At 37.9% G+C, this 20,089-nt stretch overlaps 1 protein-coding gene across 1 annotated transcript in view; it reads right to left on the bottom strand.

The window, feature by feature from the left end:
• The window catches only part of rbms2a (RNA binding motif, single stranded interacting protein 2a), a 62,367-nt gene extending 43,263 nt beyond the window's left edge, over nt 1-19,104 (bottom strand). Inside the window, exon 1 of the mRNA XM_084394842.1 lies at nt 18,361-19,104. Within this exon, the coding sequence (XP_084250968.1) occupies nt 18,361-18,432 (72 nt within the window). The 5' untranslated portion in view covers nt 18,433-19,104. The remainder of the gene's footprint in view (nt 1-18,360) is intronic.
• Nucleotides 19,105-20,089: the final 985 nt, after the last annotated feature.

The following is a 20,089-nucleotide window of genomic DNA, read 5'->3' as shown; positions in this document are numbered from 1 at the left end:
TTGAAGACCTTTGTAGGGAGTCGTAAACCGAACGGTAACACTCTCAGAAATGCGTCGTCATACGTATTGGTATCATTAAGCATAAATGGCTAGGAAGCATAGTGACATGTAAAAGCTTACAAACATTAATTGTCCATGTTACAAAAGTAACATAAGACGTATATACAACCCCTAACTAACAACCAGAATTTGACTCTATGGGCCCTATCTTGCACCCAGCGCAATTAACTTTGTACAGCGACGCATGTATCATTCCTATTTTGCACCCGCGCACAGCGGACTTTTCCCTCCACAGACGCACGTCTGTAAATTAGGGAATGAACTTGCGCTCCCGGGGAAGGTTCAGCGAAGAGAGGAGGCGTGTTCCGGCGCAAACGTTCCCTGGTGCTATTTTGCAGTTTCAGAAAACAATTCCGCCACTGACCAGGAGAAACCTCGTCTAAAGTCAGTGGCGCGTTATTCAGATGCTATTTTAAGGGCGCATGCATTTTTAGAAAACCATACATTATTACAAGGAAAAAATATTAACACACGACGGAAATCATTGTGGTGTCCATGAAGATGTAAAAAAATAGGCATAAATCTAGCTTACACATTTACCCAAATTATCATACGCCTGTTTAACCGAAGCTAATTTGGGTGTGTTTCTCCATCCCCAATGTCACTTCTCTGTGTTTTACGGCCCTGACGAGAACGTCGGTCTCCTCGGCTGTGAACCGCTCCTGGCGTGCGCCTGGCAAATCCGCCGTTATAATAGCAATCCGCAGTTTTTTAAAATAGCAGTTTTTTCCGATTGCTAAACAACAGTGAGCACAACTGGAGCTACATGTGCAAAACTCTAACTACAGTCTGCACTACCAACGGTCACCTGAGCTAAACAGTTCACATCACCTGCAAAACTCACTCCAAGCAACACAACTCTTAACACTAACACACAGCCAAACACTGGCACAACCCTCACTGAGATAACACACACTGTCACTCAGAACACACTGAGAGTAAAAACACTAGCATCAAACACCAATACAGAAAATACTAACTTTTCATCTTTACAGTTTGAACAATTTCAGTGACTTCATACAAAGTAATATTTTCTTCAAAGAAAAGAGTGACATTCTTTCACATGATTTATTTACATTTTTAGAACATAATTCTTTAAGGTAAATGAAATTTGCTTCAATAGTCTGTAGTAATTTACGGAATTACAGTAATGAGAAAAAAAAGGTAGAAACTAAAAGTACATACTGTAATCCGAACAAATAATTGAGGGGCTAATCCTGCCTCTCTCTAGCATCAGGCCACAGGCTTTCATCAACATCAGTTCCCATCAAAACCCGTCTTCCTTGTTCCATTTCCAAAATTAGTCTTTCTGAGCTCTACCTATATCTATATCTATATATATATATATATATGTGTGTGTGTGTGTGTGTGTTCACTAACAAGTCTAAAACAAGACACCTGCTTAGCCTTTCAGCTGAAATTGCAGTCAGCAGTGTTTGAAAGGCACAAGGCTGAAATCTCTTCTGTTTTGAATGTGTGGTTCACAGTTTTGACAGCAGTGTGTTAGCATTTGAACAAAGTGCTGTAAATCCACAGTGTTGTGCAGGTTGTGGTTAAAGTCATGGGATAAGTGTGTAGAGTTTTGAAAACTGTGTTCAAGCAATGAAAAACGAACTAGAGTTTGGTCCACATGAACTGCTGCTGTGCAGACTGTAGTTAGAGTTTTGCACATGTGACTCCAGTTGTGCCCACTGTCGTTTAGCAATCGAAAAAAAAACTGTAATTTAAAAAGAAAATGACATTTTTGACTTAAAAATGTATGTGTGTGTAGAACTTTAATCGGTTCTTTCATTAAACAACAAAAAAGCAAGAATAAAGCTGAATAAAATAAACGTATTCGCTATGATTCCCATTCCAGATGTAAAATGAAAGCAGATTGAGGGGTGTGTCCTCAATAGCCCTGCAGTCAGTAGTGTGTGTGTGTGTGTGTATGTGTGTGTGATTGTGGAATGTGCAGGGTAGAAACTCAACTTAATTTGCATTAAATAAAAAAAAAAAGTTTAAGCCAAGATTATTCTGCAAAATGAACATTTAAGTTCCCTGTCACAGGTTAACCTGCAATTTTGCAAATTTCCAGTTTATTCCCATTAATTCCAATGGTAAGTTTCCAACTTTTCCCAAAAAATCCTAGCATTTTGCAACTCTATGCACACACACAAACATATGGTGTTCTTCCACTGTACTTAGAAAGCCTGGTCACCTGGACAACCTATTCCATGCAAGAATATATATATATATATATATATATATTTCAAAAACATTGATTTTTTTTATATATATATATATATATAAAAAAAATCAATGTCTTTGAAATTAATGCCTTTAATTTTTGAAGGAACTCCTAAAGGATGCATGTGTAATAATGTCCTCTGAAACCCAGTGGCGTTTACACGCTCTGACATTCACCTGAAGTAAACTCACTGGAGTCGCATCTGGTGACTGACACACCACAACATTTACCGTGGTTTTCAGGAATCAAAGGTTTTCTCTGAGTTAAGTTTGATAAACCTGCATGGTTCCTGTTGTGCGCAATTCACCAATGCACAATCTACATGATATTTTAATAAAATGTAATAAATATTACCTCTGAAAACATGTGGCAGAGCAAAGTATATCAATGAACAACTAAATGCATACAGTATATAAATGAATAAATAAAAAAAGAGGAAAAACTGTTCTTATTTTTATCTTCTACTAAAGTCCCCCTGTGGTGAAAATCAAGTTTTTAATGTTGTTCATATTTAATCTGCTTTAAGACAAACCATGTGTAAATTCATAAGTCGACACCATTGCTGAGTATTTTCTCCTTAAAGGGTTAGTTCACCCAAAAATGAAAATTCTGTCAGTAATTACTCTCCCTCATGTTGTTCCAACCCCGTAAGACCTTCGTTCATCTTCGGAACACAAATTAAGATATTTTTGATTAAATCTGAGAGCTGTCTCACTCCTCCATAGGCTTCTAAGACATTATAACTTGCTGGTCCAGAAAAGTTATTAAAGACATCGTTAATATAGTCCAAGTGACTCCAGTGGCTCAATCTTAAGTTTATAAAGCGACGAGAATACTTTTTGTGCGCAAAAACAAACAAAAATAACGACTTTATTCCACTATTCATTTCCTTCTCTCTGGGCCTCGAGTCTTTTCACGTGGTGTTTAGGCGTAGCGCGTCTGTGTTGCACGTCACACGCATCACACACATGACCAGTGTCGGCCAATAGTGAGCCTACGTGGTGACGTGCAACACAGACGCGCTGCGCAAAAACACTACGTAAACTAACTCGAGGCCCAGAGAGAGAATGAAATGAATAGTGGAATAAAGTCGTTATTTTTGTTTGTTTTTGCGCACAAAAAGTATTCTCGTCGCTTTATAAACTTAAGATTGAGCCACTGGAGTCACTTGGACTATATTAACGATGTCTTTAATACATTTTCTGGGCCAGCAAGTTATAGTGTCTATAAGCCTGTGGAGGAGTGAGACAGCTCTCAGATTTAATCAAAAATATCTTAATTTGTGTTCCGAAGATGAACGAAAGTCTTACGGGGTTAGAACAACATGAGGGTGAGTAATTACTGACAGAATTTTCATTTTTGGGTGAACTAACCCTTTAAGGCATGAAGAATTTATTTTCAAGGAAAAAACGTTTAAATATGTCATTTTGAGTTTTAAGGGATACAATTATTGTCTACAGGGGGACTTTAGCAGAATGGGATGCAAGAGGTTTGAGATCAGGTCAACATGTGGGTGGGCTTTAGCATATCATTATCACATCATATCATTAACTGAAGTGTCAAGAGAAGCCAGGTTATCCCAGAATATTTTTCTGTTGATGTGAAAAACCGGTTACATTTAGCAATATAGCTGGTGAATTATGTATATGATGTAGCCTATATTATGTTATGTTGAAGTATATGCTTTTCTCCACTGACGTTCTGAGTTGTTCAAAGCGTTTCTAAGGAAACAGCTGCTGTCTGACTCTGAGATGCGAACGGGAATATGGTTTTGTAACATTAGCATCACATTATTAGCCGTTTAATAGTCAAGCAAAAGACTAATCATATTAATTACGGCGATGTGTCCGATGTTTGGAGAGAGTGATACATAAAACGCATTCCCGTTCTGATACATCGGCTTGTACAGCTGGTGTGAGTGAGTGGAGGCGGGACTCATTTGCATTTTTTTTTATGGTTTTGAGTATATTAAATGAGGCAAGGGTGTAGAGTTGCATTAAAGCTATTTTAAGGTAAGAATAAAATAAATAAATAAAAAAAATCACAGGATTTTTTTTTTTCTATATGTCATTTTGGTGATCGAAGATGAGTTTTAAGGGATACAATTATTGACTACAGGGCTAAAAGGCTTAAGTCAAGAATATTTTTTATTCCCAAAAACATCTAGTAAGAAAGAGAACTCTTTTAAGAGTTTTTCTTAAGACTGTTTTAAAGATATAACAGGAATTTGAATAAAGTTATGATAAGCCCCAAATAGTCATAAATACCCAACGGTAAGATGTTGAATTAATTTATTGGCTTGTTTAAAAAATATGATGTAATTTTTGGCAGCATTCAGCAAATTTAAGAGGGTCAATACACATTAATCATAAACCCCACGCTGATGCATGATTATCACGATTATAGTGTTATTATAGAGACTTTTGAGGTGTTTTTCTCAGGGTTGATGATCAGCGAGTCTTCTGCAAGAATCACTGTACAATTAGATCAACAAAGCTTGAAAGAAAGAACAGACGTAGAGAAGACTGAACTGCACTTCTGCAAGCTTCCTCTCAAGCAGATTTGAAGCTCCCGTTCTCTTAATTTAGCCTTTATTTTCTTATTTTTAGTTAACTGAACTGTTCGCATAACTCCATATTAGGTGTGAGAAGAGGAAACACACTTCCGATCGGATGGCTCAGAGAGGAACTCAGATCCCATGTCCCAGTCTAGCCCGACACAGAAACGTGTGTGTTTTATTGGCTCCTCTGGTCTTAATTAAGACTCCGGATATCCTCAAGCCCAGCGTCCCGATTTAACCCTGTTCCTTAAACATCTCGCAGAATTCATCTCCTTTTCTTTTCCTGCCTGTTTGTTCTCTACGTGTGTGTGTGTGTGTCCTGTGGGCCCCTGAGCTCAATTACATTCCAAGGATTTTTGGGATGTTCCTAAAAGACGCATGACTTTCCTTCTCTTCCATTAACCATATGCCAGTCAACACACCTGCTCCTCCACCTCATCCACAACAGCAACAGAGAAAGCACAGCAGATTAGAAGCATATTGCTGTAACGTGTACGTTCTGTTTGGGTTTGCTTTGCCTGTGTTTTCCTGTGCTCGTCTGCCTGTGTTTTCCTGTGCTCGTTTGCCTGTGTTTTCCTGTGTTTTCCTGTCCTCGTTTGCCTGTGTTTTCCTGTCCTCGTTTGCCTGTGTTTTTCTGTGTTTTCCTGTCCTCGTTTGTCTGTTTTCCCGTGCTCGTTTTCCTGTGTTTTCCTGTCCTCGTTTGCCTGTTTTTTCCTGTTTTGTTTTCCCGTGCTCGTTTGTCTGTGTTTTCCTGTGCTCGTCTGCCTGTGTTTTCCTGTGTTTTCCTGTGCTCGTCTGCCTGTGTTTTCCTGTGCTCGTTTGCCTGTTTTCCCGTGTTTTCCTGTGCTCGTTTGCCTGTTTTCCTGTGTTTTCCTGTGCTCGTCTGCCTGTGTTTTCCTGTGCTCGTCTGCCTGTTTTCCTGTACTCGTTTGCCTGTTTTCCCGTGTTTTCCTGTGCTCGTTTGCCTGTTTTCCTGTGTTTTCCTGTCCTCGTTTGTCTGTTTTCCCGTGCTCGTTTTCCTGTGTTTTCCTGTCCTCGTTTGCCTGTTTTTTCCTGTTTTGTTTTCCCGTGCTCGTTTGTCTGTGTTTTCCTGTGCTCGTCTGCCTGTGTTTTCCTGTGTTTTCCTGTGCTCGTCTGCCTGTTTTCCTGTGCTCGTTTGCCTGTTTTCCCGTGTTTTCCTGTGCTCGTTTGCCTGTGTTTTCCTGTGTTTTCCTGTGCTCGTTTGCCTGTGTTTTCCTGTGTTTTCCTGTGCTCGTTTGCCTGTGTTTTCCTGTGTTTTCCTGTGCTTGTTTGCCTGTGTTTTCCTGTGTTTTCCCGTGCTCATTTGTCTGTGTTTTCCTGTGCTCGTCTGCCTGTGTTTTCCTGTGTTTTCCCGTGCTCGTTTGTCTGTTTTCCTGTGCTCGTCTGCCTGTGTTTTCCTGTGCTCATCTGCCTGTGTTTTCCTGTGTTTTCCTGTGCTCGTCTGCCTGTGTTTTCCTGTGCTCGTCTGCCTGTGTTTTCCTGTGTTTTCCTGTGCTCGTCTGCCTGTGTTTTCCTGTGCTCATCTGCCTGTTTTCCTGTTTTCCTGTGCTCGTCTGCCTGTGTTTTCCTGTGCTCGTCTGCCTGTGTTTTCCTGTGCTCGTCTGCCTGTTTTCCTGTGCTCGTCTGCCTGTGTTTTCCTGTGTTTTCCTGTGCTCGTCTGCCTGTTTTCCTGTGCTCGTCTGCCTGTGTTTTCCTTTGTTTCCCCGTGCTCGTTTGTCTGTGTTTTCCAGTGTTTTTCCATGTTTTCCCATGCTCGTTTGCCTGTGTTTTCCTGTGCTCGTTTGCCTGTGTTTTCCTGTGTTTTCCCGTGCTTGTTTGCCTGTGTTTTCCTGTGTTTTCCCGTGCTCGTTTGTCTGTGTTTTCCTGTGCTCGTCTGCCTGTGTTTTCCTGTGTTTTCCCGTGCTCGTTTGTCTGTGTTTTCCTGTGCTCGTCTGCCTGTGTTTTCCTGTGCTCATCTGCCTGTGTTTTCCTGTGTTTTCCTGTGCTCGTCTGCCTGTGTTTTCCTGTGCTCGTCTGCCTGTGTTTTCCTGTGCTCGTCTGCCTGTCTTTTCCTGTGCTCGTCTGCCTGTGTTTTCCTGTGCTCATCTGCCTGTGTTTTCCTGTGTTTTCCTGTGCTCGTCTGCCTGTGTTTTCCTGTGCTCGTCTGCCTGTGTTTTCCTGTGCTCGTCTGCCTGTTTTCCTGTGCTCGTCTGCCTGTGTTTTCTTGTGTTTTCCTGTGCTCGTCTGCCTGTTGTCCTGTGCTCGTCTGCCTGTGTTTTCCTTTGTTTCCCCGTGCTCGTTTGTCTGTGTTTTCCAGTGTTTTTCCATGTTTTCCCATGCTCGTTTGCCTGTTCTGTGTCCCTATAGTTTGGTTGTAAATTAACCCCACACCTGTTCCTGTTCTGTTAATGATCTCTCCCAGTGTATTTAATCCCTGACTTCTGTCTGTTCTTTATTCCCTGTTGTTTTTGTGATTAAAGTGGTTGTGTTGCTCCCTGTGATTCCACTGTGGATTATTGGATTGAAGACTATTCTTTGTTTGAGTTCTTCGTTTTGCGCTTTATTAACACTACCATCCGTGACAACTGTAAGCAGACAAACAACTGACTGAACTTACGGCATGACAAGATTCAACAGTCACACAACAGCGACCAGTAATACTCCAACAAATATTACACAATGAATAATAACATTGGTAATTTCGTTACACTTGAAAAATTGCAATCAAAAAAGTAATTCTTTGGTTGAACTTTGATAATTCTTCACATTGGAAATACATTTTCTTAAAATTAAACCAGACTGTAAACTGAATTGAATCGCTTTAACCCTATAGTTACGTGCTAACATGCCAAACTAAAGCTGCAATCTAGAATTTTATGTGAAATTACACATAATAATTATGTTTTGATTATAATTAACAGCAATACATCTAATATAATAGTATGTTTTTCATATTACATATACAGGTGAAACTCGAAAAATTAGAATATTGTACAAAAGTTTGTGTATTTCAGTAATTCAAATTAAAAGGTGAATCTAATATATTTAGTATATATAACTATATACATATGCATGATTATACTTTTCAGAGGGCCGACATTTCTGTATTTAAAATCCTTTTTTTTATTGATTTCATGTAATATTCAAATTTTCTGAGATTTTGAATTTGGGGTTTTCATAAACTATAAGCCATAATCATCAAAATGATAACTTCTGCACGATATTCAAATTTTTTGAGTTTGACCTGTATTTACTACTATATTATTCCACATAGAAAATGTATATTAATTGGGTTGGGTTGCTCACTATTTTGTATTTTGTCTAATTGAAAACAATATTGTTTACTGCACATGGTTATCATATGTTGATGTTCTACTGCATCTTTGTAAACCACTAAAGAGCAGCAAATTCTCATGAAATCCATGCTTTAAAATACCAGTTCATGCTCTGCAATGAACAAAAATGACAATGATCTAACTTAATTGCTTCAGTTTACAGACAATTTGTTTATATGCTTTGCATTGCTATAAAAAAGGGGACAATTTAACACACACACATTCCTCCAGCCGGGGAGACATCAGACTCGTCTCACTCTCGCTGTCTGTCTCGCATCTTCATTACCGTGTGTAACGTAAAACAGCGTTCAGCGGAGGAAACCTGACGCCGATCCGTTAACCTGATTCTGTCTCTTATCTTCTCTTGGACTACATTTTCAGCTCTTCCAAAAATAATACATTTTCGGTAACACTTTACAATATTGGTCTCAGTTAATAACATTAGCTAATATGCAATATATTTGGTAACACGACAGTCCACTTTAGACATTCTACTAACTATAAGTAACTCCATGTCAACTAGACTAGAGTATGTTAACAGAAACTGTAAATGTAATGGTAAAGTGTTAACATATTTTAAATTATATCACCATTTTTAACGCTTTACAATAAGGTTTCGTTAGTTGGCATTAGTTAACTACTGTAGTTAACGTGAACTAAGAATAAACAATACTTTCACAGTATCTATTAGTTCATTTCAACATTTACTGATATGAAATATATATAAAACAAGGTTGTAGGCTAGTTAATGCACTGTGAACTAACATGAACAATGAACAGCTGTATTTTTATTACCTAATATTAACAAAGATTAATAACAAATGTAACAAATGTTTTTCTCATTGTTATTTTAGGTCATGTTAATTAATACATTAACTAATGTGAACTATAATGAACCTTATTGTAAAGTGTTACTGAATCATTTTTTCTGTGGTCCACTTGCGATGCTTGTCAAAGTCATTTTATTTTTCATGCAGAATTGTTTCATATTTCATCAATTTAAATGTTGCCTCTAAATTAATCAAAACAGACAGGGAAATAATAAAAAATAAATGCATACAACAGCCAATACTAAATTCTAGCAAATTATATCAAAATCTACCGGTTGTCTATATCAAATTATATCAAAATTTCCACCGTCAGACTGTATACTCAGCTCTACATAAAGTGAACTCGCTTTAAATCTTTATTCAATTAGATTTTAATGGAATAAAACACACACACACACACACTTCAGTCCTGAAACCCATTAGTCTCAGCTATCCGATTTCTTTGTGACTCTCATCCTGATATCCCATGATAGGCCAGAGGTCGTTCTCGACACTTTGGATTTCCCGCATCCGAACGGCGAACGCACAACAACTTTTTGCTAATTTTAACACACATAAAAACACTTGGTGAGCCGATGGCACAGACCTCACCGGCAAACCAGATTTAACCGAGTTCAACATCTTTATTGATCCCACAACATTTCAATCAACCAATCAGATCTGAGGGACACGTTTAGGCTTACGATCAGGGTTAGGTGCTTCTACATCAGTGTTATTCACACATCATTTCCCTCGAGTTTAAGGGATAGCTTATTATGGGTAGAGTTAGGTTTAGTGGTAGGGATAGGGATAGGGTTAGGATTGTTTAAAAGCGGATTTTACTTTTAGGTAAACTTTGGACTTTCTTAATTTCTGAGACTAAAGTTAGTGGGACCTTTATGGTTTTAGCTCTAATGTTTAAAGATTTATTTCATGGAAATGATGCAGATGTAACATTTTACAGTATATCATACATCAATATTAAAGCGGCGCTATGCAGTTTTGCTTTTTGCTCGCAGGTTTCTCTGTAGAGCGCCCCCTACAGCTTCGGAAGAGATATTTGACAGCACTGTCGTAAAAACTCGTTGGCGACTCTCCCCCCTCCCTTCTTCTCCCTCTGGTCATGTGCATTTGTTTTCAAAGAAACACACAACATTATCACATTCATCAATCCTTTTCATTCATCAGTCAGTCCTTTTCAACCTCAAATACATATTTAGCATGTTTTTACATTTGTTGTAGTGTTCACAATTTAAACGTATAGAGTAGACTGGAGAATCTTTAAAGTCCCTCATGGTGAAAATCCAGCTTTTAATGTTGTTTATATGTCTATGTGGTGTTTTTAATATGCTTTAAGACAAACCATGTGTAAGTTCATAAGTCGACAGCATTGCTGAGTATTTTCTCCTTAAAACTGCAGTGAACCAAAGACAGTCTCAAAAACACGCTTTGAAATCGATGGTGTTTCTGACGTCACAAACTACCTTGTAACCAATCAGATCAACGTGTGATCGTCAACCAGTGGATCTCTGAGCTGAGTGAGTGAGTGGAGGCGGGGCTCATTTGCATATTCATAGAACCACGCATACTGAATGAGGCAAGGGTGTCGAATTACATTCAAGATATTTGATATTCAAGGAAAAAAACTTTTAAATGTGTAATTTTGGTGATCAAAGATGAGTTTTAAGGGATAAAATGATTGACTACAGGGGGACTTTTTTCCTTCAATGTACGCTCTCTCAAGCAATGAATGCTTTACAGGTAAAACAATAGCAAATTGCAATGATTCAATTTCTACAGCAACAGCAACATTTCTTACAATTTACAATCACCTGACATATCTGAGGCCGAAATGCATCAGTGTGCAGTTTTCTTGCAAAAAAAACTTGGAAAACAAAACGCTTGGAAAACTGCCGCCGCTCAAGAATTCATTAGCACAGCAAGAGCCCCAGCAGAAAGAGGATTTCTGGGAAATGTAGTTTTGCGTAGCGTCATTTTAAAGGCATTGTGGTAATTCAAAACCTTCTGCCATCTGGTCCTATTATCGCCTCCCACTCACAAAGAGCCTTTTCTCGTCCCTCGGCTCGTGTTTATTTTGTGTTCTCTCTTTTGTTTACTCTTATGGCACAGGTACAGGAACGAGAGATCGGGTCAGAGAGACAGATGAAGAGAGATGGTCGAGATATGTCTGGAATTCTCCACATGTGCACTTAACCTGCGCATGAACTCTGGGATACGGCCAAATGTTTTTCAGCTAGTCATGGGAGTAGCGTTCTCTTCTCACCACTAACATCACAGTTCACTTCAGCCATAGCGTTGTGAAATGTGTCTCAGGAATATAGCTTTGGTGAGAGATCTGTATAAAGCTTACATAGAATTTACAATTTACATAAGATATATTTGTTTACCAGTTTAAAATGTAGCTGAATATACCAAAAGTATATGAAAATGTTTGTAAGGTTATTTAGCTGTCATTTTCTTTGTGAAATACAACAGAAACCATGAGAGAAATGTTTCACAGCAAACGCTTCTTACTGTTATATTAATATTATTTTGCAGCCAATCAAATATTCAGTTTTCGAGTTATTTGAGTGTGTTTCTGCTTTAAAGGTCATTATGAAACACTGCTATTTGAGAAGCCCTTCAAAGAGACTATGTTTTACTAGAATACGGTGATGAAACTGGCTGATATTGATATGAACTATGGAATTAATAAACCCAATTCAGCATGATATATGATATATTTTCTTGGTATTTAATATCAATAATGTGTATTTCATAAGTATCTGTAGTGAGTGCAGGACACTAATAATTCTCTGTCTGTAGTTATAATCATTAACTAAATAAATAAAACTTTATAGAGATAACCTAAGACAAACACAACAAAACACATTGGTTGATATTGCTGAAATACTAAACTTACAACTAAAATGTCAAATACTCAAACTGTAATTCATATGCAAATTAATCTTAAAAACTTAACCCCTTAACGCCTACTGTCGCGAATTTGCAACAAACCCCTTCCATTCAGACTGCAGGCGAGATAGCGTGTGTTTTCCCCCAATGCCTGTTTGTGCACATTCGATACATACCTAGGAACATTTTGCACGCACTGGTTTATCGTAGGAGCGGTCGGAGTGGGAACTACATCCGGTTCACCGAAGCTAATATTTTGTTTTGCAAAATCCGCATATCAAGTGCGCAAATGTGGAGAAATTTCCCAAAATGAGTTAAGTTGTGCTAAGATAAAAATATGTACCAGCTTATTGATTGCTTCTATAGCTATGTTATTCATATAGACTTCATGTGACGAATATTTTTTACGTACTTTGTAGATTTCTGTTTGTAGCAAATTTGCGACATTGGGCCATAACGGCTGGATTGGGCTAATGGCTACATATTATAATAATGCTGTATTTAGATGGTTTCAGCCATCTTTTTTTTTTTTTTCACAAAAAATAGCATGTTAGGATATAACACTATAAGAATATATAATGTATGCACTGGAGAAACAAGGAAAGAGTTAAACAGAGTGTAACATGGAATGTATAAAAACTACTGTCAATGTTAGGGAGTAGGAGAGTGTTTTGTTTCTTGCTGTTGTCAAGATTCATTAATTTGTCAAAGTTTATAAGTATAAAGTTTATAAGTTCTAACAACTTTGTGCCATGAATAAAATCTACATTCCTGAGATGGGAAAATGTGTTTTATTAATTTTTCCATTTTGTAAAAAAATACCCTAAATGCCCACTGTCGCAAATTTGCAACATACCAAAATTACCCTAAATGCCTGTTGTCGCAAATTTGCAACATACCAAAATTTCTATTTATTTGTTGTGCAAAAGTGAAATTGATAATCTCAACATTATTTACCATCTACCTAAAGTCAAAAACACACAGAATTTTTTTTTTTATATACAGCTTTATAAATTCAGGCGTTAAGGGGTTAAGTGTTTAATAAAATGATAAACAATTACAAAATAAAGCATAAGATATAAGAATGTTAAAAATGTTAGAAATATATTAAATGGTCTCCGGCATATAAGCCCACACTGGACTTGCCGTGGTACAATTTAAAAAAACGTAAAAAGTTTATGCCAAAACATAAAACCATTCAAATAGGAGATACATTTTCATTTTAATATGCACTTTATTGTGGGGCTTTTCAGATATCTGTGAGACCATAAACTAGGGCTGGGGAAAAATCGATTTGATTTAAAAATCGAGTTGGTAGGTCAAATCGATTCATATTTTCAAAAAATCGATTTTTTTTTCTTTTCTTTTTTTCTCCCACTTTTCAGTATAGCGTACATTGCATTTTGCATTCGCCAAATCTTCCTTCAGGGTTTCCGTAGCACGCTCCCTGCGGCGCAGCCCTCGATGCTTCAAGACAAAAAGACTAGCATGTTTAATTTTTTAACGGTCCTCCACGACAACGGCGCGCGAGTGAGTGAGGGAGTGAGTGAGAGTGTGTGACTGTGTGTGTGTGTGTGTGTGTGTGTGTGTGTGAGAGAGAGAGAGAGAGAGAGAGAGAGAGAGAGAGAGAGAGAGAGAGAGAGAGAGAGAGAGTCATTTTTTGTTGTTTTATTTGCTCAATCCAAATACAGTATAAATAATTTGGATGTTTAACAATCTTTGTTGCGCACTGCACAGTGACTTTTCAGTTAGAGAAAGGGTTTGCCTTTGCAATTTTGTTTATGTTGATGCACTTTAATTAAATACAATAAATATATATTTTTAAAATATATTTACAGTTTTCAGTTATTTTGTTTTAAATGGGGGGGTGGGGGAAATCGAATCGAATCGTAAATCGTGTTTTTTATTAAAAAATCGCAGATTTCTTTAGGGGAAAAAATCGCCCAGCTCTACCATAAACATATTTGGGTTTGATCTCTCTCTATCCCTATTTTTTCCTCTTTTGGAAAGTCATAGAAATGCAATAGTGAATTTTCGTATTTTGTTGTTGGATCAAGTGGGAATGCAAAAATGATATTTGCTTTGGTCTCTCATGTACCTCTTTTTACTTAGCTATAGTTTACTTCCACTTTCCAAACCTGGAGATGTGAAAAGGCCGAATCCACTCACGCACACTTGTGTTATAATGTAATGTAACCTGAGCGCTTTACATTCAAAAGTCCACAACAGTTGCATTCAAAAAGTTGTGGGAATGAAATGTTTAGTTCATGGCATTCAACCATTCATATACAGAATCAATGCACAATGATATCAGTGAGAAGAAAGGCAAACTCTTTCTGCACTGCCAGTAAAGGCACTGGGTTATACTGGTCCACGACACCACTCCAGTTCTCCAGTCCTCTTGGAGAAAACTAATGCCGTGCCATTTCTTAAGTCAGACAGCTGCAGTTTGTTTGCAGTGAGTAACCTGATTAAATATAAAAAGTTGAAAATTGTGATTCATTTGCATAAAAATCAACTTTTCTAAACATTGTCACATCGATGGACACGGCCACATGGTGTCATCCAATGGCCACAAAAAACACACTGAAAATGAGATCATGTTGCGGTGTAAACTCGGCTTAACTGATATTTGAATGATTTGCATGCATGTAAAGTCCAGTATTTATTAACTTTCCCTGCCATTGATGAGAATTTTCGTCATTTGTGAGAAAACGCTTTATTACCGCGTTTTCACTGCTATACGGTAGGGGGCGCTATTACACATCTTCTGAAAGAGCACTGAATCTCCTGATCAAAACACAGGTGAAGAATAAGCAGAAACAAGTGATAGCATATCATATGTAATCAGATGCGTATGTAAAATAACGCAATCATCAACATTAAACGGCATATAAATCAAAACTGCCTAATGTTACTGAATGAAACGTCGACCCAGGACGAGCTACAGGACTGAAGCTTTGGGGGGGTTGATGAACTCGATCTACTCCATCTGTGCTTTGACCATCGGTCTGAATCCGAACTGGATGTAGTTTTGACAAAAACGATTTTCTCAGCTTTTTGCTCAAAATGTTAGCCTGGTTAAAACCAGACCATTCTCAGTAGTAGCTGAGTTATGGTCTGGCAAAGCTTCATTAATAACTCATTTCCAAAGGGGCGTCGCCAACGGACGTCGCTCAAATGCCTCTGGGCGCAATTGAATAGACCTAAAACCAATCAGAGCGATCGTCATCGTGTAAAGCCCGCCTCAACGTTTCTGATTGGTGCCTCGATTTGGAAGGATTAGAAATCGGCTTGAATGGGAAAAATGCATGAAGCTACAATAGAACGAGGTTTATATGTTTAAAAGCAGATGGTCTGTTCTTTCTTTTGATATATTGCATGTTCAGATATTCATACCACAAAACAATATTCTAGGGCCATTAAAGGGTCATGACACCCCCCTCTTTCAGCTCAAGTCTAGCTCACAATCTTTTTGAAAAATGCAACTTAAATGGGCGTGGTGCTGTGAGAAGAAGGAGGGGAGTGGGCGTGGCACGGCAGGGGAGAGGGGAGGGGGGGGACTGTCATCGCCAGTGGCCCATGCATATCGACTGACACTAAAAATCAGTGGTAAAACGTGAGGAAATGCTAGATTTTTTTTTATAGCTGGCAAAGTTATAGTCTAATGAAATACACTGACACCTTATAATTGTATTTAAAACATATAAATGCACATGTATATGTATAATTATGTCATTATAAAATATATATTTGTTTATATACACACTATAAATGCATATATTTGAAAGTAATACATTTTCCGCTTAAAAAAAAAACAAAACGTTCCGTACATAGCCTAGATCTACGCGCCCCCTAAACCCACATAATAAAGATGGACAGTGACATAGAAATTTGCACAAACTAAGCATACGTTCCATACAATTGAGGTATTATCGAAATATCTAAATTTTAATAATGAGTGATTATTTAACAAAAGGCAAGTAAAACGGTCAGGGTTACATTTTAGACACACACACACACACACACACACCTCTGAAGCGATAGAAAAGTCCTCGGGACCGCATCACTCGCAAGACGAAACCTGCATTGGTGTACAAGGCCGAAGTCCACCATTCTCCAGTTGAGTGGTTGCTACACACACATTGTTTAGATGTGTCTGTGGTTGATGGCCGGAGTCTTGCCCTGGCAGCATCGCGAGGAAAGTTGCACTGGAACTTTTGCACCACGAAAACAAACGTGCGTCCCATCATTTCCTCTCTCATCTACTACGCGATATCATAGTTTGACATGTCTGTCATTGAAGATCCACGTGGTGTCATGAATAATTAAGAGAAAGTGTCTTCTCATTGGATAAAAAACTCAGTCTCATTAATAATTATGAGACACCGAAGAGTCATCAAAGTATGAAGATTTTAAACCCGGAAGATGAAAATAGCGTATAAAAACTAAAATTTAACCATTTTCCCCCTACTATTAAATCTAACAGATGCTAACATTGTATTCAATGGTGTTCAACACACATACCTCTGTTAAAATCTCAGAAATTTTGGTTTAGGGTGTCATGACCCTTTAAACTTTAGTTACATTGTTTTAAAAAAAATGCTGGCAGTGGCTGTCAACTTTTTTCAAAAATGCCGGCAGAGAAAGAGTTAAGAAAGCTTAAATAAGTTTTTGTGGACAAGAGTCAAGCTGCTGTTACTTAATGCATTTCTTGGAAAAAGAAAGCAGAATTTCATTTCACTTTCATTTTTCAAATTACAATCAGTTTCCCAAGTCTTTATCGGTGACGTTATGTTGGGTGTGACTGAGCGACACACACTCGCTGCGTCATGAGCCGTGCACAAATTAGATTTACTGACTGTAAACATTCCAGACACTTGCACACCTATCATCAACAGTTTTCAGAAATCAATCATGCCACTTCTCAAGAGATCAACTGCTCGAGGCACAGCACAGCAACACCAATGTCTCGGGTTCAGCTCCCAGACAACACTTGGACTGATACATGTATTGCCTGAACGCTATACATACATATGAATCACAGCAGCTGCCAAATGTAACGTAAAACTGTTGGTGCATTGTATTTTTAAAACTGTGAATGTGAGAAACACTGACAACAATTATACCTTATTTCTTAATTTAATATAAATTAACATATACAGACAATTATAGGTTCATTATATATTAAATCATAATTTCTATCTGCCTACATGATGTCACCTCAATAGCCTACATATAACTTTATAAAGCTATAAAGTTGTTCTTACGTTAATAAATAAATAAAATACTGGTGCGTTGACATAAAGAAATAGGTAACACTTTTTTTCAGTTACATATGTTACATGTAGGCTAGTTACCATAGTAATAACTATAAATTATGCACAATTACACGCAACTAACTCCAAACCCTAATCCTAACCCTACAGTAAATACATGTAGTTACTTAATATTTTAAATACTTATAATTAAATGTATAATTATAGCGTAACAAAGACACCTTAGAATAAAGTGTTCCAAGAAATATCAAAAGGAGAGCATTGATTTTTATCGTCTAAAGAATGAGTGACATTCAGAAAATGTCGCATTTGATAAGCCCAAAACATTCTTAAGTTCAGGGAAACAATGGAACATTCACATCCTGAATTATGTAATGTTTAACCCCATCTACAGCTAGGCTACTAAGCGACGCTACAATAACGCGCACATTAAAAACAACGAAGCTGGCAACATTGCAAGCGCGCGCTTCGTTTATTAAAAATGTAACTATGTTGCGTCGCGCGCTTGAAGGCTTTGCTTCGCCGATCGCGATTTAGCTGGGTCGCGTCGCGTTGCTCGTCGAAGTTTCTTCGGTCCTTTAACAAACATGGACGGTCACAAGAGGCGTAAACATAATGAGTTTGCTGAACTGAAACTTATTCCCATTTTTTATTACTCTCCAACGCAACAGTCGCGCGCGTCACGGTGGGTTGTTTTTCGAGGGGTGGGGCGTTGTATTTTCCCACCGATGAAAACTTGCAAACATCAAAGCATCCGCATCCCTCTTTTCACGCGATACAGAACATGTCGATCCCTCGCCGATACAGCTCACATTTGAACGGTTCATATCTATCGATATCTATAAGACCTTCGCGGTGGGAAAGTAAATTTCCCCATAATTTAGGCTACTTTCAAAGTTCGATAATCCTGAAACTTCCCGATGTATCCTAATGTATGTGGTTTTATAACGACTTGAATGAAGACGAATGTAGATATTATTGCCAGAAACTTGTGAAAGCCGCCATTCCCAACAAAACCAAGCATATCCCGAGGCGTGTGTAGGCTATCCACAGCTCGAGACAATGATCCCACAGAAAGCTGAAGTTGATTTGTCAAGGACACTGCAGCTCGCATTTGTCACTGGATTTGGAAAGCAACAGTCAAATACGCGTAAAAGTCGGATTGCGTTACCTTTTTGCTGTTTCTGCTGTTGTACCCGTTGTAGGGGTTGAATCCCGTCCTCGGAGGAACGGAGAGCAGCATTTTCTCCTCCGCGGTGTCCGGAGCGGCGAGCCTGACGTCAGTGAGAGGAAGTTCAGGCGGGATCGAGATCGAGTCCCGCGTCGCGTCGCGTCAATAGTATCGCGTCGCCGAGACTCTCCGAAGCCGCTGCCGTTCACACTGTCGCTGGTCTCTGTACTGCGAGTCGTATAGTGGGCGTTCGTATAGTGCTATCGCTATAATGTTATTGGTAGACTGCACGTCTGGCCATATCTATAGAAAATACCATATAGATACAACTAAGATATCATTCTAATTTGACTAGGAATTAGGCTTAAAATAATTCAAAGTAACATATGCTGTTGGAGAGTGTTGTTATATTACCACAGCAGTGTTCAGTGGATTAAATAATTTACTAGACTCACTCATACTGTCATAAATTACTAAAACATCATTCAAATTGGACCAATATTCTTTTTTTTCTTTTTTTTTTTGTCCCTAATAATCAAGATAATAAAGGGGAAACTGTTAAAACTGTTGAACTGCAACAGTGCTAAACTTGCATCCTAAAATTACAACACACGAACTATCATTGTATGAATCAAACTCACTAAGACTGTCGACAGTTTCTTTTCCATGCATCGTTTTATTATATCCATGTGTGTTACAGACTTCAGTCAAATCACATAGAACAGTGAATCGCTCCGGATCTCTGTCTTGCCTGCACTCGAGACGGTGACGTGAGCTCCACTGACAGCTCCTCCTATTGGTTGTCGCTCGCGAAATTCGCTTCTCATTTGCATAAAATCGAAATTTCTGAACTTCTGTCCACATTCTGTTGGTAACGGTCACTGTCGCCGGAAGTCAACCTGCAGGGAACATAAACATGTGAACGTGTTAAAATCACTTCAAAAGTCAAAATGTGCCGGTATTCCTTTACCCAGTTAACAGGGAACTTAACCTTTGGCTAACATTCTGGCAGGATTATGAACAAATGTTCTTCCAGTAACAATAATACAATGTTTGTTCAATATATAATTTTGTTATAAGTAAGTGTTTGGAGCAAAATTTGTATGGAAAATTTTTGTATGGAAAATATCATATACACAAACAGAAATGGACTAATAATAACCTAACATTAAGCATTATATTGAGGCCTTAAAAGATGAAGAAATTAAAAGAAAATTTAGAAGGAATAAAAAAGCAAAACAGATTGTATAGAATTTTTGAATCCTTTTCTTTTTGGAATTGTTGGTAAGTTATAAGTTATTTTTTTCTGTTTCCTTTTATGCTATTATGAATGTAATAGTTACATTGTGATCCTCTGTGCATGTTGTTATTGGTCTGTTATGCAATAATAAATAAATTTTTAAAAACCTGCAAACGCTGTAGAACATTTGGAAAAAGTGCATCTATATAGGCTGCTTGGCACTGTATAAAGCCTTGTTGGTGAATCATTTCTCTAAAGAGAAAAATGTGCTTTGGGTAAGTAATACTTTGTTTTTGTTTTATTCATCGTAATCCATCTTTTTTTTTTTTACTCGTTTGTTTCTGAAAAGTACTTTAAATTGCTGTTGTGTAAGAAACATGCTATACAAATAAGTCAGACTTGTATTTCAAAATGTCAAAGAATCAATTAAATTACAATTTTAATCTAAAACTTTCCGGCTACATATTCATTTTATTCCAGAGTTATGCC

This window comes from Rutilus rutilus (assembly GCF_951802725.1).
Source record: "Rutilus rutilus genome assembly, chromosome: 22".
Lineage (NCBI taxonomy): Eukaryota > Metazoa > Chordata > Actinopteri > Cypriniformes > Leuciscidae > Rutilus > Rutilus rutilus.
Note: the sequence above shows the minus strand (reverse complement) of the source record. Positions and strands in the feature narration are given on the sequence as shown.